Raw genomic sequence first — 26,637 nt, forward strand, 5'->3', positions numbered from 1 at the left:
CCGTTGAACCGATCGCGATTACGTAGGAGCCGCAGCAGCCGCAGCGTATAATACGCCCCTCGCTCGTTCGCGCACCTATGCATCCCGCTCACGTACATGTACATGAGCGCAATATAGCTGCCGCGGTGAATGTATGTGTGTGTAGAAGACGTGCTGAGCCCGCTTTCAATGTGTATAATGCTGCAAACTATATACGACTTGTGTGTGTGTGTGTGTGCAGCTTCGTGATATCGTGAGGATGGGGAAGAGAGAGAGAGAGAGAGAGAGAGAGAGAGAGAGAGAGAGAGAGAGAGAGAAGATACGTGCCGTGTACGCCAGGTTTTGTGGGCTGGATTTAGTTTGAATAATTGATGAGGAGTGTCTTTAGATCCGATGATGAGGGGTTTGGCTTGTTTGAAGCGAGTTTGAAATAATCTATTGTCGTTATAGCTTAATAGTTTATTAATTTGATTGCATTTTTGACCAATTAAAACGGAAAAGTACGACATGAAATAGTTTCATATGATATCAAACAAAAATTATCCGAAAAGAAACGTTTTAACAATGCATTAGAGCCAAATACGGTTAACAGATCGATAATTCACGAGAAGCGAAAGAAATAGATCTCCGCAGGATCAAATTAGAGCTGGAACACTCCGTATATGCCCAGCGGGTAGCGGATTTGCTCTCGTGCTTACCGTGTCTACATATACATGTAGAGTTGCAGCGCTATACCGGAGCACACGCAGATCACCGAGTTATCTGGGTCTCTCTGCAAACGAAGTCCAGACGTTCTGCCGCACGCGCGCGGAGGATTTCCACTGGAATCTCGTGTAAACAATGTGTGTATATATCCGGACTGCGGTCTATAGGGGTTGTTTCTTTTTCTCCTGCCGTCGCTTCGCGCTCGTATCGCTGCTGATTTATTTAGTCCGATATCGAAATATTTGGAGCGAAAGCGCGCAAAAAAGGCGGTATCGCGTGGAAACTTATTTTAAGAAGAATTTGCTCACAATGGATGTACAATGTTTCGGTGTGTAAGGGAATATGTGCTTAGTTGAAAGAGTTACAGAGATGTACGATCCAAATGCCATGTTTCAGAGAACCTTTGAGAAACATCCTTGACGCGAAGAAGCTTCTAAAATTAGTCGTTTTACGCCACGATAAATCTGCTCTCGCTTTTGGACTTCAATCATATACGCAAAAGCATAAAAGTGGCGTGTCGGCGACGCGTTTCAGATTTACGATAGATCCTGGCTCTCGTACATGATAACAGCGGTTTGAGTAATAGTTTTGGGTCGCTGAAAATAAGCAGCGTCGATATACCGACCGCCGCCGCGACCAATTCAACGGCAACGTATATACTGCGCTGGAGGCAAGCTTTTACGTGGAAAATAAATCGTGAGAGTGTTGGTCTTTATATTTCTAAGGTCGTGGTATTCGATATATTGATTTATTCTACTGGTGCTACATTTTTCATGTACAACGAGTAATTTATGTATTTCTAAGAATTTTGTAACTTTGTATTGGTAGTTCATGGTATACGGTATCGATATCAGTACGTGATCGGTAATAATTGAGGTTATGTTCAAAATGCTCTCAACTTGCGCTTCTCCTAATAGTCAACAACTGAAAATCAACTTATCTGATTTCCATTCCATTGTAATAACTACGATTCTCCAATCTACCCATCAAACAATCACCAAAACATGTCCGAATGTGCACGATAAACGATCGTCGGCAATTCAGAAACCCTTAGTCGGTAACCAAATCTCTCCTCTTTGCATTCCCTCACCCATTTGTTCATCCAAGTACCTAACCAACACACGTTGTAGCTTCTATCTGGGTCTTCGCCGGCAGCACTTATGCAGCTTGCTTCTCTCGTGAACCTAATCAGCCGGCCGCGTAGTGGCTGTCTGTCGCGCGAGCGACTTATCTCACCGAGCGATATATTTCCACCGCAGCCTTTTTCCGTGTCTCGGTTTATCTAGCCCTTTCCTCTCGCTTCCCGAGGCTTACTATGGGTTATTCAGCCTAGAGTAAGTGGGCCAATGCATTATGTTTTCTTCTATCGAGCTAATCACTCGAAAACTATAAGTCTGGATAAAATTATCAAGAAAACAATTGTTTTTAATGAAATAACCAAATTATCCTTAAAGAACTCGAAAAACTATCTCGACTCCACAGCCTTATATTCTTCGTCTCGCGGAATCTCGCTCTCGCGGTGTTCATATACAACGAGAAAAATCAAGTGCGCCAGGAATAACAGATGTACGAGAGCGCGCGCGAGAGAGAGGCTCGCTAGAATCTGGTCTGACCATATTCGCCGTAAGGTCGTGCCATTGTCTTTTTGCGCGGCGCGCAGCTGGGAACCCGTCGTCGTACATATACGTACGCGCGTTACATTCGCTGCAATAGCGCCGTGACTCTAGTCGCCTCGCCCACGCGCTTTCTGCCGTCGCCAATTGCGGGGAGATGTAGCTATGTACCTATGTGTGTGTGTGTAGCGTTGGACAGAGATGGAGAGCTTTTCGAGTGGCTTTTGTCGTACGATGGCTCGGGGAATTTTCATTTTTATGAAAGAGATCGAGTGGTTATACGTTTGAAGGAAAAATAAAGAGAAACAGAGTTTTGTGATGAACATCAGGTGGAATCGTCTATTGCTCTTCTGAACTTTGAAGCAGTTGCCCAGGACAAAGAGCGTTAAAATAATTGCCCCTTTAAACTTTCCTCTGTTTCGACGAATCAACACAAAGCAGCACATCCAAATGAGCATCTGACCTTTATTTCCGATCTTCATCTCTCGCAATCCTCTCGTCTCACCAGACCCCCAGTCCTTTCTTCCCGCAACGGATTGATTTGTCGTTCTACATAACGTTCCACAATCCAACTATTGCCAAATCGATTTCCCATGCAATTCTACACCACAAATAAATCATATCTGTGTACATTCGATTCAAACATCGCGAACGTTACGCAACTGCGCAGCTCTCAGTCTCCAAAAAGCATATCTGCAGAGACGTTCCCTATGCTCGAGTCGTCATGCGGGCAAAGTCTCTCTGTACACGAGAGAGAGAGAGAGAGAGAGAGAGAGAGAGAGAGAGAGAGAGAGAGAGAGAGCGCAAAAATACGCGGGACAAAGGAGAGCCAAAGGAGAGCGGCGGAGGACAGCGACGAGAGCTCTAGCAGGCAATTTGTAATACTGTTTGCGCGAGCTCCTATCAAAGTTTCTTTCCCGACCCGAGACTTTTCGCGAGGGTGGGGAATTCGTTTGTCGCATCGTTCTTTTTTTTTATTAGAGATATGGGATATTATCGAGAGAGGAGTGTGTTTGGACGTCGGGCTATCGTACGAAGTGTAAAAAACGAGGAATATATGCTAAGCGCGGTGACTTATTAGCCGATTATAGCGATCGATCATTTTCCATAATAGAAAGTTAAACATTGTAGGCAACCTTGACGCGTAAGATAGAGAGGCTATGCTTCATGATTGCTTTGGTCTTGAATGCAGCCTGAACTTGAGTTTTAATATTGACCTATATAAAAATTCATCGAGAGAGCATTAAAAACCACGGCGCGCAATTAAGAGGATAAATCTCAATTTCAGATTTGTCGTTCTTCAACAATGCAATCTTCACAGTAGCCGAATATTCCCTGCATCCTCTTATCAATTCGCCGAAGAAAACGGAGAGCCGCAAGGTCGAGGAATAAAATTCCACCTCCGCGCGCGAATCCGTCTTACGTTTCGACGTGCATAGCTCGAATGATTTTCGTGGAGCGCTTCAGAGCTCCGCCGTGAATCACGACAAAAAGAATTACGAGGATCGGTCGTCGGTACGCACAATTTGATGGATTAATCGATCTTCTCGCAATATGCTAATGCGCTTCTTATTCGAGAGTGTATTGTTTGCTCGGATGGAGGCTAATGGGTGATTCGTTTGGAACAGCTGTTGCTGCGGAATAACGATTTTTACTGTTTTCCTTGGATTTGAATCGCGATATACTTATGTACTTAGAAAAAACATCCGGCGGTGATTAGAACGAATGGACTCCAGTACATCAGACTTTATTTCTGATTCCAAAAGAGTAGTCTTCCTGAGAGTGAAATCATCGTACATATGCGAGGCATTGCATCCTATACACAAACATAGGAGTATAATATCATGCATCTCTCTTATTGATATAACTTTATACGAGGAGAAGCTTTTCCTCGAAGCATCTCTGCGATAGAAGGCGCTAGTTCCGCCTCTTCGATTTTATCTTACAACGCGAAGCGCATATCCAATCGCGATCTTGAATACTCCGCACAGACAGCCTTATGTAAACATTATTGCCGAGTCTCGAATTTTGTGCATCTAGAAAACTGATGCGGTTTAAAGCGTTACGTCCTGGAATACAAATAGCGCGATTCGTTCGAGCAACGCGAGTAACCAACATCGAAGACGTATAAAATAGTTTATCATTGAAGATTCTTCTTTTTTGTTAGTAATCATTCGAGTATTCTTTCGGCATGACGTACGTAGTGCGGCACATATATATAGCCGAGCGTTTTTTAGAAGCCAAGTTTGCGGTCGTGACTGCGGTCTCGTGTACTTTTGAATCGGTAATCAGCGCTACCAATTTAAATACATGTATTCATGAACATCCTTAGAATCGAGCCGTATACTTAACGTTTTTTTCCACCGTGCTATTTTGCAAACATTTTTAGAGCGGGATTAGAAAATATCTCAAAATCGGGATACTTTCTCATTCGGTTGTCGGAGAAATCGGTAAACTTCCTATATACACATCACGAATACACAGTACACACAAACGATGTATATAAACATCAAGCTCTAACGCAATCATTTCCCAAATTGCAGAATGCAGTGAAGATGCCGTCGTTGCTGGAAGCGCTGGAGCTCAAGTACGGCGACACGGCGCCGGCCTCCGACTGCTGTCTCACCGACGACGAGCAGGAGACGTCAGCCAGTGCACAGCTGAGTGGCTCGCCGCGAAGCGCTGCCCTCTCGGTCAGCATCTTCATCCCCAAGAAGTCGCCGCGGCACACGGTGCCGGCCCTACTCGTTCTCCAGGACTGCGACATCGAGTGCGCCGGGGCCGATGACGAGAAGCTGCGCAGCAAGTGCCGCAACGTCGAGGAACTCGATCTCGCCCAGAACAAGCTGTCCAAGTGGGACGAGGTCTTTGGAATATTGCGACACATGCCCAAGATCAAGTTCGTCAATCTGAGCTTCAACAGTCTGCCGGAAGCGCTGGAGGTGAGGTTTCGCGTAGATGAAACATTTTTTTATATACGTCAATGGTATACGCTGTCTGGAAGTCGAGTGTTTTGTAACGAGCTTTCTTTATTCTCTGCGTATACGCTCGGGAAATGAAAGCAGCGAGTTATAACATTCGGAAGACGTTGTGGTTGTGTAGAGTAACGAATGCAAAGTAACGTCGTCCGAAGACGCGCGTAAAGGCTCGAGAGCAGTAGGAAGACGTGTCTCTTATGTAAAACATAAAGACGCTCGGCGTACACACATACACACACACAGAGTAGACTATACGCTCGTAAGACTTCGCGTTGCTTATTTGAATACCGCGTTAGATCGATGCGCTTTTCGCTCGTGCAACTCGATTCGGATATTTATTTAACCTGGTCAACGGCTCTTAAATCTAATTACGCAGCTGTTCCGGAATTATCACGCGGAGGATTATTGTATCGTATCACTCGGTGTTGGTTTAGCTGCGGCGTAAATTTAATAAGTCAGGGAAGTCCGTAACGGCTCTCTTGAGATATTTTTTTTTGAAATGCAGGAAGTTGAGGAAACTTGTACGGCTTAAAGTAGAAGCGTATTACTCTGCACTTGACATTTCTGTTTAAAAAGCTGTTACGCGGCCAGTAAGTAGTAAAAGTAGACCACTCGGTAATATTATCATTATTTTGTAACTTTTAAACGAATTTAAAATGACAATACTGATTAAAAATATGCTCGCAACAGGTAAAAGATGGCAAATACGACGCCCTGCGCAACCTCGTGCTCAACGGAACGCGCGTCTCCTGGTCGACGGTCCAGGGCCTCATCCGGCTGCTGCGTAACCTCGAGGAGCTTCACCTGTCCCTGAACGAATACAAGATGGTGGAGCTGGGTTTCGACAAGCCGGAGAACCGTAACCCGACCTTGAAGAAGCTCCACTTTACCGGCAACCCTATCGAGTTCTGGTCCGAAATTGCCAAGCTCGGCTACGCCTTTCCATCGTTGGAGAGCTTGGTACTCGCCGAGTGTCCCATCAGGTCGTTGGACATGGAAGAGAGGGAGAGGGCCGAGAACACCGAGAACGAGGACACCGAGAACATGAATCACATCGTCGAGAGGAACGGAGGCATTCATCTGGAGAACGGATGCGGCGGTAAAGGTGCGAGGAGGCTTCGGAATTTTGAGTTTACTCAACAACTCTCGATGCAGAGTTATTGATATAGTATAAGAAGTTTTTGAAAACAGACGATGCGAATAGATTGGTTCACGAAGTAGGTTAACGAAAGCGCAGTGGCGTTGTTTTATTTTCCTTTTTCGAGCTCGTTGCTAATTTGATAAAAGCCAACGGCGAAAGTAGGACTTGCGTGAAGTTCAATGGAAGTAGCAAAAAGAGCTTTTCATCGGAGCATGATTCGCAATTATGGATCGCTCTACAATAGCCCGCTGCGATTTGAAGCTTGAAATATCGATCGTCTCGCATCGGACTCGGCCACTATATTCTATACGAATTTTCGCTTGAATATTTCAACTGCAAATTTCATAAAAAAATTTCATAAAAAACAAAATAAGAAGCTAACGACGTAACTGTGTTGCAGGCAACCGTAACTTCGAGGAGGACGACATGATGCCGAACTACTGCAGGACGGAGTCGGAGTGCAAATCGAGCGGCGCCCGATCGGCGCACGATCCCTTCCGACTGCTCAGGTTTCTCAATGTCAATGGCACGTTATTGGCCACGTGGGACGACATCGAGAAAATCGCCAGGTTCCCTGCACTCAAGTCGCTCAGGATTCAAGGATGCCCTTTGTTCGAGGTACATAATGCTTATAAGCCTCGAATCATCATCATTATCATTGTTATTATGCCGAATCGCTGCGATGCAGTGCTCTCGTTTTGGTATCGGCCAGTTTGTGAATCATTGCCGAGATATTTACGGCGATACGGCTTCGAGAGAGATATTTAAATGCGCTTGCTGTGGTTTATGTTGGAAAGTAATTTAACACGGAAGAGTGCACTTGCGCTGAGTTTTGGTTGGCAATGAAAAAAGACGTTAATGATTTTTTTAGAATGTTATTAGTAAGAGTAGATGAAAATAAATTTAAAGAAATTGAGTATAAAGCTCAGAGTACTATTGATCTTGTTTTCTTAATCCGCAAATTTTTCACCTCCAGAGTCCTCGCGAGTACACGGAGCACGAGAGGCGGCAGCTGCTGATAGCCCGTCTGCCGAACGTGGAGACCTTGAACGGCGGCGGCGTCATCTCGTCGCAGGAGCGCGAGGACGCCGAGCGCGCCTTCATTCGTTACTATATGGACAAGCCGGAAGCCGATCGACCCGAGAGGTAAGCTCTCCTCATACGCTGACCGACCTTCGTTCTGCCCTATTCCCTTTTTCGCAGTGGTTATAACTTTTTTATCAAATGATTGAATTCACGCGAGTATACACATCTTTGTTTCTCGTGGTAATCGATAATGGGAAGGACTATTTTCGCGTTGTCTTGCGTAACTCGGATATTTTCCGCCGAAGGCCGCGACTTTCTTTCTTCCTTTTGCTTTCCACCAGAGCAGCTAATGCAGTTCCAGTAGATGGAATATTAAGTGATTTAAAAGAGAATTAGAGCTTCGAGTTAGATCTCGGCTACAATTCGTCCCAATTTCTTAACGAAAAACGAAAGAAAATCGTCTCATTAATTCTCTCGACATTTCAGGTACGCCGAGTTGGTTGGAATTCACGGAAAACTCGATCCACTTGTGCACGTAGATTTGACGCCGGAGAAGAGGGTGAAAGTTAAATTTACCTATGGCGACCTGGTCGAGGTAAAGTTTTTCTTGCCTGAGGCTTCTTGGAATTGCGAAGGAGAGAAAAGGACTTTATCGATTTTAGCGATATAGTTCACAGTGACCGTCGCGGCATGTACTGATCGATAATGATTCTTTTCAGGTGAGGTCAGTGGACGTGTATCGAACAGTGTTCGAATTGAAAACTAAACTAGAGTCTATGGTGAAAATTCCTGCGAATCGTATGAGGCTATTCTACATCGATCAAGTACGTATACTGCGGTCGGTAAAACAGTGCGCCGATAGTCGATAATAACCGTAACTTCCCTGTTGACTCTAGGAGTTGCGATCTCAGTACGGACCGGAAGAAATGCTCTACCCGAACAAGCAGCTCTACCGATACAACATCCGCAACGGCGACGAGATCATAATCGACAGCAAGCTTAACCGCTTCGTCTCGCAGCCATCCTCGACGACTCAACAACAGCAGCAGCAATCACAGCAGCAGCAGTCTTCCATTCGTTCCTGAGGTCGGTCGTGTCAGCGCTAAGGACGGCGCGACCAGGACGAGAACGACGCAGTGGCAACTCTTTCCCGACGATGATTTTTTCCGTGGAAGTGTCGCGGAATCAGTGCCCGACGGACGATCATGAAAACAAGTGATTTTGATATTTACTTACGTTCTAAGTATTAACCTCATATATGGCGGCCGTCTTTATCGATTCTTCAGGGCTGATTAATCGCGCAAGTGTATAGGCGAGTGCTTTTACACTAATGCATGCCGTCCGACGAGCGAGCGATGCACGGACTTGAAATTATACGATGTTGAATTGTGTCCTGGTTTTACCGTCGGTAAAACAGGACTTTCCGTACGTTCGCAGGGATTGTGATAAAGATAATTTATCGACCGAGCGACGGTTATTTTGTAACTTTTGATTTCCCTGTCCTGATGTATCAACTGTTTTATCAGAGCCATTTGAAAACGAAATAAAAATTGTGAAATGATTTTCTTTGATGATGATTAGAAGAAGGATCGACGGATGCGACGATGCGTGAATGTGCAGGCACGTTTCGAGTGTGGAACGGGCAGTAGAATTGTAAAATTATTGTAATAACTGGCTACAGTGAACGAAATCAAAAGCAGAGGGTCGGTAAAACTTTTTTCATGTTGAATTTCACATTTCCCCGAACAAATGAAACTCGCTGAATTGTGCGTAAGATATACTGATGTATGAGAATATGGGAGGAAAGAGAAATATTTTTGTAGCTTAACGGGTGGAAACATGAGTGATTTTGGTAAGCAATAAAAACACAGGTGAACGTTCGGTGCACTCGATCAAACAGCATCCATCTCGAATATTTCCATTCGATGGAATATAAACGATCCCATACCTGTCTGGTCAGATTTAGGACGCTATTCGATCGATTTCGGTGATTTTTTCTGCAAAGCCTTGGCTGTTTGTGCGCGGGTCAGAGCTATGGTGTCAGTCGGTGATTTTCGATATATTCGATATAAGTTCAAGGTTCGTTCGGTACTTAAGTGAATTTTCGCCTATTTCGAACTCACAATAAAGCGTCACACCTGACAATTATCTTCTGAAGGAAGTGTTCAAAAACAACGACAATGATATGTATACTTTAGCGAGAGTGAGTCTTGAAGCGGAAAATTAGACACAAGTTTTGCTGTCAATCAATGCTTTGTCTCTCTTTGTTAAAAAAATCATTAACTTCGGACACGAATCGTGAAAAAAAATAAGACGAGTCAACAGTCTCTGGTATACGAAACGTCGGGGCAGCGAATTACGGGCATTTCGAGAGGAAACTTAAGAAAGTCGATACTCGCTTGTACTCTGGTTGAAAAATGCGGATTTCGATAGACAGGGGAAAATGACACTATAAGTATTGGACGGGGAGTATTTTTTTCCTACCTTTTGGACCCGATGAAGCAAATGGCAAAATAGCCTTGAAGAGTCATTTTCTAGTGCCTGTAGTAGCTTTAAGTGGATTTCGGAGCTCAACATTTCAGCGTCATCTCTAATCTCGAAGATCAAATTTTCTTTCTTTCTGAAATTCTATCACTGTAGAGCAGGTCGTACTATCGTAAATTACAAGTAGAGCGTATTCGTCAAAAGATAGTTAGGGCTTCAGATGAAAAACCTTCCGGAATCCTCTTAAATCTCAAGATACGTATAACTTCTTTTATAACACTGCCCTATGTAAATATATGCGAAGTAAACAACGCGCAATCGAAATTCGTATCTTTTTTTCTTGAACAAAAAAGGCGAACAAAATATGAAATACACGATCACACAAGCATTGTACGCGTCTTTAGTCTCGGCGAACAATACACGAGAGAAAGAGAAGAGCTTTTCCTCTGCTTCATTCACGATTTTTCCACATTTTGTGGACACGCAAAGTGTATACATTTGAAAAAGAAATAGGAAAACGACAAGAGAATGGGCTGAAAAGCGAAAATTATGACTACGACCCCGCGATCATTGTCCTGGCGCAAGGAAAAAAGAGAACGATGTATGTACGTAACTAATGCATAGAGAACACTAAAAAAGAGAAAACTGAGAAAAGCATAATAAAAATGACAAACTCGTTTGTACCGTAAAAATGTCCGATCTCGTTGTGTAGATTCTTATTTTTTTCGCAAACACTATGTACACTTATAACACTGATATCTTTGGTGGAAATTCGATTTTCAAGTCAATATAGTTTTTCGTTTGTGCAGTCTAATTTGCCGTCAGCAAAAGATTCGATTTAAAATCATGTTGCCTTTGTATTCCTGTCCAAACCGTCGGATAAGCAAATACTAATTTCGACGAATCCATGATATTGTTTCGATAAGTGTACCATGTAAATACATTTCGACTTACTAATTACATTGTTATCATAAATTTATTTCCTTGACGTTATAAAAATTTTTATGTATAGAGTATGATACATTTTTTCGTTATTGCTGACAAAATCGTAGACTCTAGTTTTGTTTAATCAAATTTAATCGTTTGAGTTTATTGTCGTGTGTTACTCGGATATGTGGAAGCAAGCATTTCTTCATTATTTTTCGTATAACAATGCCACTATAAGAACGAATAGAAGAACTGATTTATGTGATCGAATACGTAAATGTTAAATAAAATAGTGACGAATAACTGTGTACAAAAAATGAAATAACAAACAAAAAAAGCAAGAAAAAAAACTATAAATTAACTGCCGCAAGAGAAATGCAAATCTATTTCTATCGAGTTTGTTGCGATTTTTTTTTTATTGAAACTTTTATTAAATGATAGATACGACGAAATATAACAGTGATGCTTTTTACATGTTGTAAAATATTTATATACTTTGATTCGAGCCATGACTAGGCTCTCTTTATAGTTACACTTTATTTGGAAGATGTTTCTTTGGATATATTTATTGAGCTCTTCCATATTATTATTATTTTATTAAGTTAAGTGTGATCCTATTAAGTGATATAAAAAAAATTAAATAAAGTTGCTTAAACACTTATACACCTCTACAACTGATTTTGAAAAAAAAGAAAACAGCCCTCTGTACCACTCGTTATCAGTGAAAGGTATATCAAACCGAATTCCCAATTCAAACGCAATGTACAGAAAGATTAAAAAAAAAAAAAAAATACCTTGTGCAACTGCATAAAAAAAATCTCTCGTTCATTGTCGACTCGCGCAAAACTTCCATCTCAATTTTCTCGCATCAGTCCATCAACGTTACGTCACGCGCGTGACGCAAGCTTGCACATAACAAGCTCCCGGTCCTATATAGACCGACGCTGCAAGTTTCGCGCGCAAGCTGTTATATATATTATATACACGTACAAGCTTTTCTCCTATCTTGACGGCAGCGCATACGATATCAGCGATTTTAATTTGGATCCGACGCCTATCTAATTTAGCCGATTAATTGAATTTTAATTAATCCCGCGCGATACATAAGTAGTGCAAGCTTCGATGCATAGTTTGAAGGTCGAATGTTAATTAGGCGCTGAAAAATCTTAGAGTGCGAATATAAAACGTATAACTAATGCTTCCCCGAATACATATACAAATTCGCCTTAGCGAATTCGGGATTTACTCGAGGAAACGCTCGAAGCTCGAGCTAAGCTCGAGAAATCTCAAGCTTCTCTCGTAGTTACGCCGGCAGTATTGAATTAACGAGTCTCGAGCCCCTTTGTGTGTACAAACGCAAGCGCGCTGCCCGTCCATCAGCTGTACACAAAAAGCTAAATATTTCTCCTAGCCCCGGCAGAAAGATTCTGTGTTCTGCCAAGTGGACCGACAAACGGACTTCCAGACTAGCCGAAATTATTCACGAGAGTCTTGCGAAAACAAGTATGCTTCGAGCGTCTGACTAAAGTACACTTTATCTACTGATTTTTTTTCCGATTTACGCTAAACACGCTTAATCAATCAAAATCAGCGGCCGTCACGCGCCAAAATCGGAGCATACACCATCGACAAGCCTAGAGAAAAATAAGCGTCAAAATTAGCTCGCGCGTGGATACACATACACCCACTCGAGCAAGCTTACACTCCGATTCGAGTTTATACGCGGTAATCAGAGCCCGCGAACGGTTTACATCCGTCGAGCGCGAGGCCCCGCGAAAAATGTATGTGTTTTCGGCGGAAAACAAAAATTTGGCCCGCGATCGCTCGAAAGGAACAATAACAAACATATACACACATACGGTAAAGAGCCTCTGGTTCCGGCTATATTATACTCATTTAAAATGCGAGAGAGGCCACTAGCCTAGGGACACGACTCGAGTCTCGCTCCCCCGATTATCGCGGAGCACACATGCCCGAGGGGGACGACTCGCGCGTGCGGCTCGATCGATGCGGCCGAGGGAGAGTCGAGGGAACTCTCTCTCTCTCTCTCTCTCTCTCTCTCTCTCTCTCTCTCTCTCTCTCTCTCTCTCTCTCTCTCTCTCTCTCCCTTTCTCACTGAGTGGGTAAGAGGAGAATTTCGTTTCGCTGTTTGCTGCGACGCTGAGGATATTTCGAGGAGCTTTCGAAAAAATTCTGAAGAGTCGATGGTTTTTTGTTCATAATAATATTGTGTGCGCAGCGTATACTTAGAATTTCAGCGCGAAGGCGCTATTTAAGGTTCCTCGCCGAGTGATTGACACGTGCGAAATGGAAGAAGAGCGCGAAAGAGCGAGCAGCAAAAAGCTCTAAACGGATTAGACGCTCATTTAGCTGTGACGGCGCGCGACGCGGTAATGCGGTTTAAAATTCACGCTCCACTCCGTCTTACTCGAAGAAGTTTTTTAGACATTCACGCATAATGCACTGAATATTCCGAAGGCTTAAAAAAAGAGCACCATTACGATGCAAAAGCTCCGCACCAAATTCAAGCTCTCCAACTCTTTTCTCTCAAGAAGCACACACGTGCGCCAGTATAGCAGCACCTGCAGCACACACAGCGCTGCTGGCCATTCGAGCGGCAGATATACCCCCCCCCAAACTCTCTCTCCCACACACACACACACAAGTATACACCGACGAAGCCGCGCTGGTAATACTCCCCTCGAAGCGGCCGCAGTCGTCGCCCGTCCGTCGATCGTCCCGCACGTATTTATACATAATCAGCGGCTCGCGGCGTCACGTGGTGCCTGTGTGAATGTGTGTCTGTGCTTTCACGCGTTGTCTATCGTTCGTACGTTATACTATATATTATATATATTATAGCAGTGTGTTTAGTGAAGCATGTGTCATGCAGTCTGTGATTATACGATTATAGCGAGGTGAAGCTCGTGTGCCGAGGAATGGAAGAGCGGAGTAGTAGCTGACAGCGGAAAGTATCGTAAGTTATGAGGAGGAAAATTCGAGATGTGGAGCTTTTTTACTATATGGAGCAAAAGATTATTTATTATCCACATCGGCCAACTGCGAGCTCCGTTTTGAACGAAGCGGTAGCGTAGGATAGGAAGAGGGAATACGAAGCGCGTGTGCTTGCAAGCTGTGACCGCCGTGGGGACCGTCAGAATTACCGGCGAAGGTTAAGGTCGCTTTACGAGATTATTTTTAGGCCGCGATATTATACGCTCTGGGCGGGAGATTGATGATGCTTTTTAAATTTACGACGGATACAGGGGCTTGACTGACGGAACGGGTTATGTGGGTATTGAGCTGGCTTCGATTCGATGTTTCTTGTCAGTGTGTTGGGTAACGATGCGATCTTTACGAAGACTGAAAAAAATAATGATTTAGCTAAAAGTGTGCCAATGCACGCGACGACGTGCTTTTTTAAATAGAAAAACTGCGTTATACAAGCAGTAATAACAGTTTAACTCAAGACCTCGCACTGCATCCCAGTTTCAAATTAGAGGCTAAGCGGGAAAACTTTTTCTTCTTCAAAGTTTAAACAAGATTCCGCAAAAGACACAGCTCTCCGCGTAGAGTGATAAATAAAACTTTTGCTCGTATGCCTGCACTTCTATAATATGCATCCTCGAGTTGAACACTTGGAGAAGTCGAGAGAGACTATAAAGTATATACTATAGCGCACAAAGCGAGTGTCTAACTTCTCGACTCGAAATCCTCATCCTATGAACTTTCGTGTTCCGATGCTTACTCTCGCTACATATTAAATGAAGTTCGAATCCACTTTCCAAAATTCGTTAATTGCCCCCTGCAGGATTTCCGCTCCAACGGCCGGAAAATAATCTTCCGTGATTTATCGAACCGTCTCGCGAAACAACCTCGAACTGATGCACAGGTGCCGTAAAAAAAAACAACTAAAAACCAAACTATACTAGTCGAAATGCGAACCTCCCTTCAGCCTTACCAACCGAGCGTCGATAAGTTTACACAGCACTCTCGCCGTGAACCCGCCCTAAAGCCACCCCTGTCTCGAGTCTCGCTGACGGTCAGAGAACAGAGAGTCCCCACCCTGTAGGCCACCCCCGAGTCCGCGAGAGGCTCAGTGAAGCGAGGGCGCAGACAGTCGAGTCAGTCCGGGGGGCTCCTGTGCCAGGCAGGCTGCACACGCCGCCCTCGGCCTCGTCGTCCTGCTCTCCTCTCTCTTTCGCGATGTGACAGTGCCTCTATACATACACACACGCGCGCAACCTATCGACGCACGCACCCACGCACTCGCACGATCTTCTTCTTCTTCTCTTAAATCTTCTCGGGTCTCGAGTCGTGTTCACGTTAACAGCAGTGCATGTATGCGCGCAGCAGCAGCAACGGGTCGATCGATCGGCTGCTCGATGGCTCACCCCTGGCATGGAGGCGAGACACGACGACTGGTGAGGAGAACCGACAGCTTTCATGTGTGTAGTTTGTAGAGAGAGATGTATAGAGGATTGTGCCACTACTACTACTACTACTAATACTACTACTACTACTACTACTACTACTACTATCTGCTGTTGTACTGTTATAATCGTATAATTGTTCAATGAGACGCTGCTCTGATTGATTCTTCTCACATGGTGTGCGATTTAGATTCCGTGTGTAGAGATTCGGTACCCGCGCTACCACCATGTGTCGCATTTACTCTGCATGCATACAAGTCCAACTGGAGGTGGTATACGCTTTTTTCTTATCGACTTGCTCATTATAATCGTCGGGTTGATCAAAGGCTTCGGAGCGAAGTTTCGCGTGTGCGTGTGTGAGTGAAAGTATAATTACGGCCCTTATTGTAAACTCCGGGGGGTCATAATTATCGAAGTTCGATCGCCGATCCTAAAGCACAAAGTGCGAATCGAGAACCGCGCGTAATCGAGTGTCACGCTGCTGTGTGTTCCGCGCAATGATAACGTCGGGGATGACAAAAGAAATGGAGCCGTTGTATGATCGTTCATCCCAATTAGCCAAATCGAGCATCGAGTGATTTCCCGCCCGCCGACGAACATCGCTTCCCGTAATAATATAAACAATCGGTTAACAACACAGCTTCGGTGCGATGATCATCAAGAGCGAGAAGGCTCTGATATGAAGCAGTGATTTCGCTTTGGCGTAATTTTCAATTAGGCTCTCGCGCATAAATTTGAATAATTTCCGATGATTTTCTCCTGTATGGAAAACATCTCGATATCTCACGGTCCATCTCGTCGACTCGAAATCAATGTAACGGAATTCCATTATTACATAGCATCGATTACAGGCGCGAGATTTTACTCCCGTTTCGCAAGATCGAAGAGCCTTGCGAGATAGTTTCTGCCCCGTCGGTCGGTATATCTATATTTAGATCTCGCAGGAGCGGAAAATCAATATTTTCTTTACGAAAAAAAAGAGAGCGAGCGACGACGACGGGGAAGAGGCGCGCGATGCACTACTTCTTAAAACGAGTGACTTGACGAAAGCGTCTCTGCGGTGTCAATTTTTAACGAACGATCGCGTCTAACGCTTTTTCCTTCAAACTCTTGGCGTCGATGTCGAAAAGCAATGGAATATGTACATATTGTTGTGTAACGTTTACGGGCGATAAACTCCGGTGTGTATGGCGCATGAATTATGCACAAACGAGATCGATACATTACTGGCATAATAGTATGTCGTATAGTTGGGGAGCTGGGAAAGTTTAAAAAAAAAAGGTGAAAGTACGTTGACTCGAGTGCCTGTTTTTATTCAGACCGTGTAGCTGAGGCTTAAAGTGTAAAAATTTTGCATATTTTATCGGAAACGAGGCTCGGAAAGTCTCAGGCTCGCTGTATTGATCCTCCAGCTGATTTCTCGCTTTGTTTGCGACCCAATTGTAAACATATTTTTGAATTCATTCAAGCTCCATATATATCCGCGCCTATACGCAGTTATCGATACTCTGAAATATTCAGACCCTTATCACACACTCTCTCTCTCTCTCTCTCTCTCTCTCTCTCTCTCTCTCTCTCACACGCGCGCGCGTTTTTCCAAGGAAGCCGTTCAAAAATTTAACTTCCATTTCTACATTTCGCGCGTGATCCCTACGTTTCTCGTCGTCGCTGATAAATAACCGAGTTTATCCGCGCTAAGAGCTTGCAGCGTCCCGTGAGTCATACACCCACTTTCCTCCATTAAAAGTTTCGGCAAAGTTCAACTCCCGCGCGAACTAGACTAAATAAGTCGCAAAATTCACTCGAAATAATCCGATCATTATACGCGACGATGTATAGGCATTATGTACGTGCCGACTCTTTCTAAATATAATCCCTCCTCTTTTAAATACACTCGACGTGTGTCCGATGCATATAATATTCCGTTCGCAGAATTCGCCGCGCTCGAAATAAAAATGTTCCTCTCTCTCGCGCGCGCAGGGGAAAAATTGGTTAAGCGGCCTGTCGGGTCTGCTTTTCTTTGTGAGCAAGAGAGAGAGAAAGAGAGAGAGAGAGAGAGAGAGAGAGAGAGAGAGAGAGAGAGAGAGAGAGAAAGAGAGAGAGAGAGAGAGAAATTGCTCGTCGAAGCGAGCCACACGCGTCGTGCTCGAGAGTATGTGTGCGTGTGCGTGTTTGGTTTGTAAGTGGAAAAAGTAGTGGCCAGGGAACTGCGATGTGCTTTTTTCTCTCTATTGTGATAGGTGTCATGAAAAGGTTACGTTCGAGGACAAACGGACGCGGAGCATACGTCGAGCTTGCAATTAAAGCTCGCGCTCTATACTCCGTGAATGAGGATTGATTCGGCTGTAAAAATGCTTGATGGCTAGTGGTAGTCGGTCGGGTTTGATGAATTAACCTTTTTCATAAAAAAAAAGAAAAAAATGGAAACATCGCGTTTATCTTTATCAGCAGTCACCTCTATTTGATGCATAAAGATATTCCGTCGGATAAGCGAGAGGCGAGCGTTTTAGCGAGCGCATAATGTAATCCGAAAAAATAATCGATCATCCGTCGTTACACGCGCTATACAAACCGAGATACAATTTTTCTCGAAAGCTCGCGGCGATCAAATCCCTCGAACTTCCCGGAAGAACGAAGAGAGAGTAGCGCATTTAGCCCCGGCGAACAGCTGTCAAATAAAGTCCCCTCATATCACGGCGTTTTTATTTCTCGCAGCCCGATAAATCCTCTCTCCGCGACCTACAAGTGCCACACACACACCCAGCCGCCTTTATATCCTCGGGAAAAGAAGCTCGCTTCTCTTAGTCAGGATTTTTTTTTAAATACAGAGTTCCCTTCCTCTCTTGTGCACAAACAATTTTTAAAAAAATTATTTTGAAACGACTGTATCTTGCCGCGCGTCAGTTGTGTGTATTTCTTTTTTGAAGGCAAAAGTGGGACCTTCTAATTATAATATCCCGCCGCCGTCGGAGAGGAATTGTGCAGAGTGCTGCAGAGGCAAAGACGTTTTTAATGCAAAAGAGTCTTTTTCACTGCGCTCTCAGCTGATGCATGGATTTATCATCGCACCGTTGCTATTGTTGGCGAAATCTTTGCTAGGGTCTATATACATATACTCGTGTTTTTAATAAGAGTTTCCGTAATGGACGAGGGGTTGGCTCGGCTGATAAAGCTGTGCCGGGCATAAAGGGTAAACAAATCTTATGCGAACAACGGTATGTGTGCGGGATGAAAAACTTTGCTTTGCTGCGGACGGTTGAAATACGTCCATATAAAAAACAGTCCAAGTTCATCTCGACTGAAAATCTTTACCGTTCCGCGAACGATCCGCAAAAGGCCGCACCTAATCTCGCGATCAATCGAGCCAAACTTCGCGTGCGCAAACAACTAAATCGGATTATTCGAACAGTGCCTGAACAGCATCAGCCGACCCGCGCGCAAAGTTTAAAAAATCGAACGTAAAAAAGCTCAAAGACGATTATCCAGAGCTCGAAACTGGGTCTATACACTTCGATCGCCGTATGGGGGTGAACATTTTTCACGCGCTTCTAATGCACGCATATCTCGACTGTCATCAATTTCTCGCGTATCATCGCGTAGGTGTATCCTCTTCTGGTCCGGAAAGTTCCCTCAACTAAGTGGTCGAGGGTTGAACATCTTTTCGTTATTGCTATCAATTTCCCCCCGATTCGGTTATCGTTTGCTCTTTTTCCGTATTCCGACTGAGAATTCGGGGAAAATCTCGAGGGGTGTAATCTATATATAGTTTGCTATCATTACGCGGTTCCATTTTTATCGCGTGCACAGGAGGATTTTTTCCAGCCCGTACATCTGAATAAAAAGGTAGCATTGTTCGCTGTTCGTAATATACAAAAGGACTCTTTATCTGCGAGAAAAAGCTTTGTACTTTTAATTGCTTCTCTCCAGGCCGTGTAGAGAATTTCTTTATTTCTGCAACAATAATCTGAATAATTTTAAATGAACCATTGCACCGAGTGCTTGCGATAAATTCTAAAATGGCTCGACCGCGCGGTATTATTATATTGTCGCTACTGCGCTTACGTTATATTTATGCATGAGGTACGTAATCGAGCGGAACTGACTTCAGCTCGGAATTGAAGCATCGAATCGTCAAACCTCTATTAATAAATTCAGTTTTTACACGTTACTAATCCTTAGAATTAACTCGACGCAAAATTGCTAGGGTAGAACCGGCAACGCGAACGTTTTAAAATTTCAAAAACTTATTTCCCCAGTAAAATTGCTTTCTATAACAGCGTGTAGGGCGCGAAACTTGAAATTATGCATTTTTCGAAGCATAGCAAAAAGAGGCAAAATCACGCGTCTCAACAAATTGTTATTTAATGGCCGATGCGCGACGAGGGCTCGCACGCTCGGCCGTTCAAAAGCGCGGGGAGCTTAGAGCGCGTCGGCGAGCTTTTGCGCGCTAAATCCGCTTTGTAATTAGTTGGGCGTTGCAGCGCCGGGTGATTATTCTTTGGCGAAGGACAGATATTTGATTGCGCGATTGCTGAAAAAAAGTCGCAGAAAAAATCTCATTATGGCTTTAATAAAATGCATAAATTAATACCGTGTGCATCTGTTGGGAATCTTCTGGCTTCGAAAAGTCATTAGCATAAAGATTTCGCGTATAAGCGCTTATAATTATCAAACTATAAAATTAAAGCACTCCCCCTTAATTGCATTTTTAAGCCCTCGAGAATCGCCGCATGCAATTATACAGAGTCTCGGAGATTGAACGCGCAATGTCCTCTCGTCGCGCTAAAACTTCAGAATCTGCATTCTCGCTTCGATGTAATTGACATTAAGCGCGTTTGGAGGGTAGACGCTGAAAAGAAAGAGCTCTCGCTATTCTTCGCGCTCGAGACCAGCTCTCTCTCTCTCTCTCTCTCTCTCTCTCTCTCTCTCTCTCTCTCTCTCTCTCGAGTTAATTACCGCGGAAGTTTCCGTAATCGGATCTCAAGAGAGACTTCCACTTTCAGTCAATCCCTGCGCGCTCGCGACGTTGCATATAGTTTTAAAATCTTTGATCCTCGTCCTTGAGCCAATAACACAAGACTTTTGCCTTTTCCGCGCGCGATTATTCATCTAACGAAAAAACAATCTTCGTCATTTCATTCCTCGAAGGCGATTAATTTTTTCTTCCGTTTATAGCAGAGAATACAAACGTCCGTTCAAGCAGCGAATGACTCTGTAATGTAAGTGAAAGAAGCTCGCGCGAGCGTGTCTTACAATTTTAATAGAAAAATATCGGCGCGTACTGCTCCTAAATAACGCGCGCGAGATTTTCCCGTTGCTAGGCTGCACAAGACTCCGAGACTTTCGGTCCCGCCTATATACACGCTCGGCAGCTCTTCACATTTTTATGTATTCGAGTCTCACAGTTTACTCCCGGCGACTTTCTCGCACCCGAGTCTCTCTTATTCTTCACGTTTGGCTCGATTCTGTTCAAATGTGTACAGGGAGTACAAGAGTCGACGAATTCGCCTCCGGCGTGTGATGAATGGCGCGACGCGCGTGTATCGACGCCCGATGAAGGGAAATCAGCGAAAATATCCGAGCGAAGGGGCGTGAGATATACATCGAGACAGTTTAATCAAATTCGACGCCGTATCCCGTGAGTCGGAAGTTAAATCACATGGGGAATTTCTCGAATGCCCGATCTGTCATATATAGGAGGCAAAACGCGTGTATGAAATAATTCATATAAACGCACAGATCGATCCATCAGGAAACGGAGGACGAACATCTTGTACGATCAAAAATTTTCTGAAAAAATAGCTTGAATCTGCACTACAGGCCTAATTGCAGAAACGCGCGCCAACGACCCCGACCTTTATTATATTCTCATACGCCGCTATATATGTATACCCGCACTGCGTTCGCAACTGCGCTAATGACCGTCGCTGCATACACATATACAGCTCGGAAAAGTTTCTCGGCAATATGCAGGTGCCACAACAGAAAAAATGAACGAACGAATGAACGGCCGAGTTAACGAGTTAGATGAAAAATGGCGCGAGCCGGAGGCATATTTAAAATGCGCATAAATCGATTCGTTCTACTACTATATAGCTGCTCTGTGTCGGAGCGGAAATTCGGTCGGAAGCGAGAGTCGCTGCTTTTGCTGTGCTATATATACATGCACATACGGCCTCAACGATTCTCTTTCTCTTTCTCTCTGTGTATACGTGTTTCCGTTTTCAACCCTTTTCTGCCTCCGTACGCCCTTCGCGCGCGCGCGCTTCGGGGAATTTATTTCTGTTTCTAGGTTGTGAGGGCCGATTCAAGAGAGATGCACTTTTTTGCGAGTTTTTATTTTGTCGACGTCGCTTTGCTCTGACGATCGCAGATTCGTATAGTAGGCGTACAGCCTTTGAGTAGGAGTTGTTTAAGGCAGTGCCGAGAGCTGAACTGGGGATTTGAATTTCGCGTGAAACTTTTTACTTGCGAATCATATATACCTAAAGTTTCTAAGTGCACACGCGTTCGATCGTAAATTGCATCAACGCCACCTACGTATTAATTACAATAACGATGTAATTGAATCCCACTCCAAGCACGTACTCGCTCTGCAATTACAGTTGCTTCAAAGTCAGACGGAACTGAACTAAATACATAGATATACTGCGGCTTAGTTTGTTCGCGGAATAACGCGATTCCACAGAGATGAGTTTCGAAATTTTGGAAATAAGACTCTTCATTATACACGGTCAAAGCTTCGGTCAAACTTCGGCATTACCATCTATAAAGCTATGTATATACAACATCAACGATCCTCGCAAGCATCCAAACTGCAGATTACCCAAGATTACGCATCGCGCAAAAATAATTGAAATTCCTTCACCCTATTCCATCTCTCTTCCACGACGTCGTTCTGTCCTATAAATAACCGCGTCACGATGTGAATACACCGTTGATCTCGCGGGTTCGCGACCGAGAAAATTTCTTTGGTCCATCTTCTCTCCACAACATATACACACACTCACGTACATATACACATAATACCTCCAAGCCTCGACTGCACAAAGAGCCGTTTGCCGCCGCTGCAGCTCGCGTCCCAGTTGCGCAAGTGGACCGCGTGTCGGTTATCGACATCCGAGGTGTACATCAGCCCTTGCGCATATATAGCTATATACGTGTGTATACGCGGATAGGACAGCGCATTGTCGCGGGATTTCGCGCCGTGTTTGAGATGCAAATCGGGCTCTACCCGTCTCTTTCTCTGAAACGAGAAACGTTGGATTTTCTCGTGGCGTGTAATACTTATATATAGGTATGTAACGAAATTATTTATCGCAGTGGAAATTCTTTTCTGTATAGCCATGGGGGAGAATCGAGTTATGGGAAAAATCGATTATTGTAGCCGAGAGACAGAGTGGCGACGATGCGGTTATAGCGTGAATTGGATTAGAGTCCCGATAATGAATGTCTGCGCCTTTTAGGGTGATAACCCGATTTCGATTGGTATATATAGGTAGGTTCGTTGCAAAAGTTATGAACTATCATTTCCATTTGCAAAGTTTTTATTTCTCGATGCTTCCGGGGGTGTGATGCGTAATTGTGTGGGCTTTCCTTCGCTGTTTTGCACTTCTCTCTCGGGTAGAAGCATTTAATTGAAAATTTGCACTGCCGTGCGTAAATAAGCGCGATAATTAACTTGATGATTCTTTTTTAGAAACTGAGGGGAAAACTTGTGCGCGCAGTTTCGTTGCGGAAAATAAAGAAAAGCTCGCGGTGAAAGTAATTAAACTTTGTTGAAACAGCCGTAGAAAAATGGAAGACTATACTGTGTACGGATATCAATTAGGTTTGCAAGCTCACTTTGAGCAAACATATTATACAAATAAGTTACAACACGAATTCAATAACGATCTCTAGCAACGATCGATCCTACACCTCAACAAACACTCCATTGCACCATCACGAATTCGATTCAATAATCGATCCACCACCCACTGCAGGTCCCGCACACATCACCCTCAAAGACACTCCAGTCGACGACACGTTCCTCTCAAAGCGAAAACAAACACACCACTGCAGCACTTCTCTCGCTCATAACCAATACATACGTTCCGTTTCCTCGTCCAGACGCTCAAGCGCGGACTCATCGCACACGAAGCTCTTTCTTTTTTTCCTCTCGTCTCGCGCCGCCGATGATATTGGCACGATTCCACGCGCGCCACTCCCACGTGCATTACCGTCGCGCTTTTTCCCGCGATATCTGCTCGCAGAGAAGGTCGCGGACGGTCTCGAGAGCCCTTTCAAAAGCGACGTGTCCGCGCTCTTTATACACCCACACACATTCTCGGAATTCGTCGGGACACGTCTCGTCTCATGCCGATGACACTTTGATAGCCCCCGCGTCGTCGAGGGGCTTATACGCTATGCTGCTGTGCTGATATTATCCGTCGGAGCTGGTCCAGCTGCGCTGGTATTTCATTGATTGCAGGAGATTCCGCCTTGGCGTTTTATTACTTCGATTCCGTGAGTGAATCGTTCGAGTCTGGCTTGTATCGATTCGCCTCTCGCCCCGTGTAATTATAGTTACGCTCTCGAGAGCTGCGTCAGAATTAATTACGCGTTGAAAATTTCATCGACTCGGTTATGGTTGCTGAACGAATCGAATGTCTGCGCTTATAGAAAGCCGATCGAATGAAACAAATTCCATCATAGAAATATCAATGGAAGTGCACCTCTGGGGAAAAAAAGCACATGCCCGTAGTTTCCAGGCAAAAACATCCATTGAAAGCCTCGACCGATGTAATTTTTCACGCGCGCGAGTCCCATCAAAAGATTCGAACCGACGAGCTTTTTCAGGGCAACGCGGCGCGTAAAATGAAATTTAGGTTAACGCACGGCCCTCTCTTCTCTCTCTCTCTCTCTCTCTCTCTCTCTCTCTCTCTCTCTGCGCCCTTGAAAGCTCGCAACTGTACTGTATATATAGAGTGTGGCTCAAAGCGAAAACTGGGTGCACTTACGTAAAAGTCGCGACGTCGACGACGCGGCGCTTAGACGTTAATTAGCCCGAGCTTTTCGCTGCGCGCTTATTTTGTCCTCGACTTGAGCGCGCGCGCGATATCGTATAATCGGCCGATATGCGCGTAAGTGTTCATCGCGAACTCATCATTTTTTACAGCTTTTTAATTCCTCATAAACGTTAAAACGCCTTCGATTATCGCAAACTAGAAAGTCTCCCAATTAGCTCCGTATATTTGGATTCCCGAGGTTTTAATTAAACCCGTCGAATCAGGAGCTCCGCGAATTTCGCCGAATATAACTCATCCCCTCCGGTGTAGCCTACGTCAAGACGCGGCGGCGCGTAGATAGATATGCATCACGTGCACATAGTACATACCCCGAAAAATCGAATATACTCACGGGGTCAGGGGGTCACTGGGTGAACGACTGGAGCAGAGGCCCCCGATTCGCCCGAGAAGATTTTCGAGGAGTTTTTGCGAATGAAAAGATGACGTGCGCGCATGCGGTGAGAGAGATGTATTCGTCAATGAGCTTTACGACTCTTTGAGATCACGGTTTATAGCTCGAGACTTTTCCGACCTGTTAAGCCCAAGTTGAACGCGACGTGCGAGTCTTTTATTTTTGTTTCGACGTCGCGTCTCGCTGAGCGCAGCCGAGCGAAAAGGGATGCTTTCCATCAAAATCTCAGAGACGTGCTCGACTTGTTAGTTCGAAGAACAAACTCCAAGTACGGACTAACTAGGAAAGCCCTCGGGCTCTAGGATTTACACCAGGTGTATAAACAATGCTCGAGACTTTGTACTTTCTTCCTTTTTTTCCTCTCTCGCTATCTTGCTAAGCCTTGTTATCGTCGTTATCGGCAATAATAATCGGAAGTATATAAGTATAGAGAGTATAATACCGCGAAAGTGTTGAACGAAAGGTAGAGAATCGATGGAAGTTGGCGCGTCGCATTGCAACTTAGTTTGGAAACTACGACGTGTACACATAAACTCGTTTAATTTGAACCGAGCAATTTCGGGGTCGCGCGTGCGAGTTGCCACTTACAGCGGCGAGTCGTAGTCGATAATTGAAAAGTCCCTCATTTGTTTATTCGCCCGGAATGCGAAGCGAAACGTCGCGCGAATACAAAAAGTTTGATTGATGTAAATGTCTCGTTTATTCATATACAGACGAGGAGTTAGTTAGGAGGTTAGAAACTAGTATCTGACGTGAACATTTAGGATTTTCAATTATTCGATTCACCTATGAATTAATCGCGATCCTTTTAATGTTAATAAAATAATCCAATATTCCAAAACTAATAGCCAAGAAAACAGGCTCGATCACAAAAGCTACTATACAAGATAGAAGCTAAAGCTCCGAATCTTTTATGCAGCCTCCCAATCACCCTGATCGCATGCGCCACAACAGATCGGATCTCTTTTCTCGAGCCGACGTTCTATCCATATACGCCTTTTCTCTCCCTCGTCTTTTCCGCAGCGAAGAAAAACAAATCCTCGTGATCGATTCCGCAGGACTGACTAATGCCCGGCAATGAGACTCGCCTCGGAAATCCCTATAGCTCGACGATCGAACGCTCGCGATTTATAATATCCTCGTTCCTCCTAGAGGCCAATCGAATTAAAACGGTAGAGAGAAGTTTCTAAATGATTCGGCCTTCGTGTGTTCGACGCCGGCGAGGCTCTAATGAACGAGACGAGCTATAGATACATCAGGTGATTAGCTCGCTCGTCTATACTTTTCCTCTGACTCTCTCTTGTCAAGGAACGATTTGATTGGCCGACACGAGTGAGGGGTGGTCTCGATGTGAGTGTATTGAGGGTATAAACATTTTTTACGAGGCTTTTGGCTTTTAATTGGGAAATTCGTTAAAAAGGATATACGCTTTTCCGAGGAAACGTAGGATATGAATGCGTTGGTAGTTTAATATTCCGAATTTCTCTTCATTCATATTTCAGACTTCATTCGAATTGCATACATGTGCGAACGAATGCGAGCGAGTTAATTAACCGTAAAGGCTGTACTTTTTCGAGAATATGGAAATTGAACGTACGTGTGGGAGGTACTGATTATTCGCAGCTTAATAATGAATTCGATTTGTATCCCGAACGTTGTAAAAAACGAGCCACCCTTATTGGATCCATCGAATCGGAATTTATATTAACTGAAAAATGAGACCGATAATTTCGCAGATTGATCGATTTCCAAGCTTTACAGAGGCAACTACAAGACATACGACGTCTTTCTGGCGTGTTAGAGTCTCTCACACCTCTGCGCGCGAACATTCTTTTTCTTCTTCGAGCAGTAAGAAAATGCCAAGATTAAGATACCGAACCCCCGACCCC

General features: G+C 44.3%; 2 protein-coding genes across 24 annotated transcripts in view; both read left to right on the forward strand.

The window, feature by feature from the left end:
* The window catches only part of LOC100118478 (tubulin-specific chaperone cofactor E-like protein), a 32,564-nt gene extending 22,161 nt beyond the window's left edge, over window positions 1-10,403 (forward strand). Inside the window, exons 2-9 of one of the 3 annotated variants that reach the window (XR_004227433.2) lie at window positions 4,841-5,239; window positions 5,966-6,380; window positions 6,817-7,034; window positions 7,393-7,562; window positions 7,929-8,037; window positions 8,162-8,266; window positions 8,339-8,657; window positions 8,729-8,996. Coding sequence is in view for 2 of the 3 variants with exons in the window: in XM_031928731.2 (XP_031784591.1) it covers window positions 4,853-5,239; window positions 5,966-6,380; window positions 6,817-7,034; window positions 7,393-7,562; window positions 7,929-8,037; window positions 8,162-8,266; window positions 8,339-8,527 (1,593 nt within the window). In the remaining variant the exon portion in view is untranslated. Of the gene's footprint in view, window positions 1-4,840; window positions 5,240-5,965; window positions 6,381-6,816; window positions 7,035-7,392; window positions 7,563-7,928; window positions 8,038-8,161; window positions 8,267-8,338 lie in introns of all 3 variants that reach the window. The other 2 variants (XM_031928731.2, XM_031928733.2) reach the window with 2 other exon arrangements.
* A 3,159-nt stretch (window positions 10,404-13,562) lies between these two features.
* Window positions 13,563-26,637, forward strand: part of LOC100118516 (flocculation protein FLO11) — a 32,650-nt gene continuing 19,575 nt past the window's right edge. For 10 of the 21 annotated variants that reach the window (XM_031928620.1, XM_031928632.1, XM_031928631.1 and 7 more), the window contains exon 1: window positions 13,565-13,830. Coding sequence is in view for 1 of the 21 variants with exons in the window: in XM_031928633.1 (XP_031784493.1) it covers window positions 15,197-15,277 (81 nt within the window). In the remaining 20 variants the exon portion in view is untranslated. Of the gene's footprint in view, window positions 13,831-14,958; window positions 15,302-26,637 lie in introns of those variants that run through there. The other 11 variants (XM_031928623.1, XM_031928628.1, XM_031928633.1 and 8 more) reach the window with 7 other exon arrangements.

The sequence above is a fragment of the Nasonia vitripennis genome, chromosome 4 (assembly GCF_009193385.2).
Source record: "Nasonia vitripennis strain AsymCx chromosome 4, Nvit_psr_1.1, whole genome shotgun sequence".
NCBI classification, from domain to species: domain Eukaryota; kingdom Metazoa; phylum Arthropoda; class Insecta; order Hymenoptera; family Pteromalidae; genus Nasonia; species Nasonia vitripennis.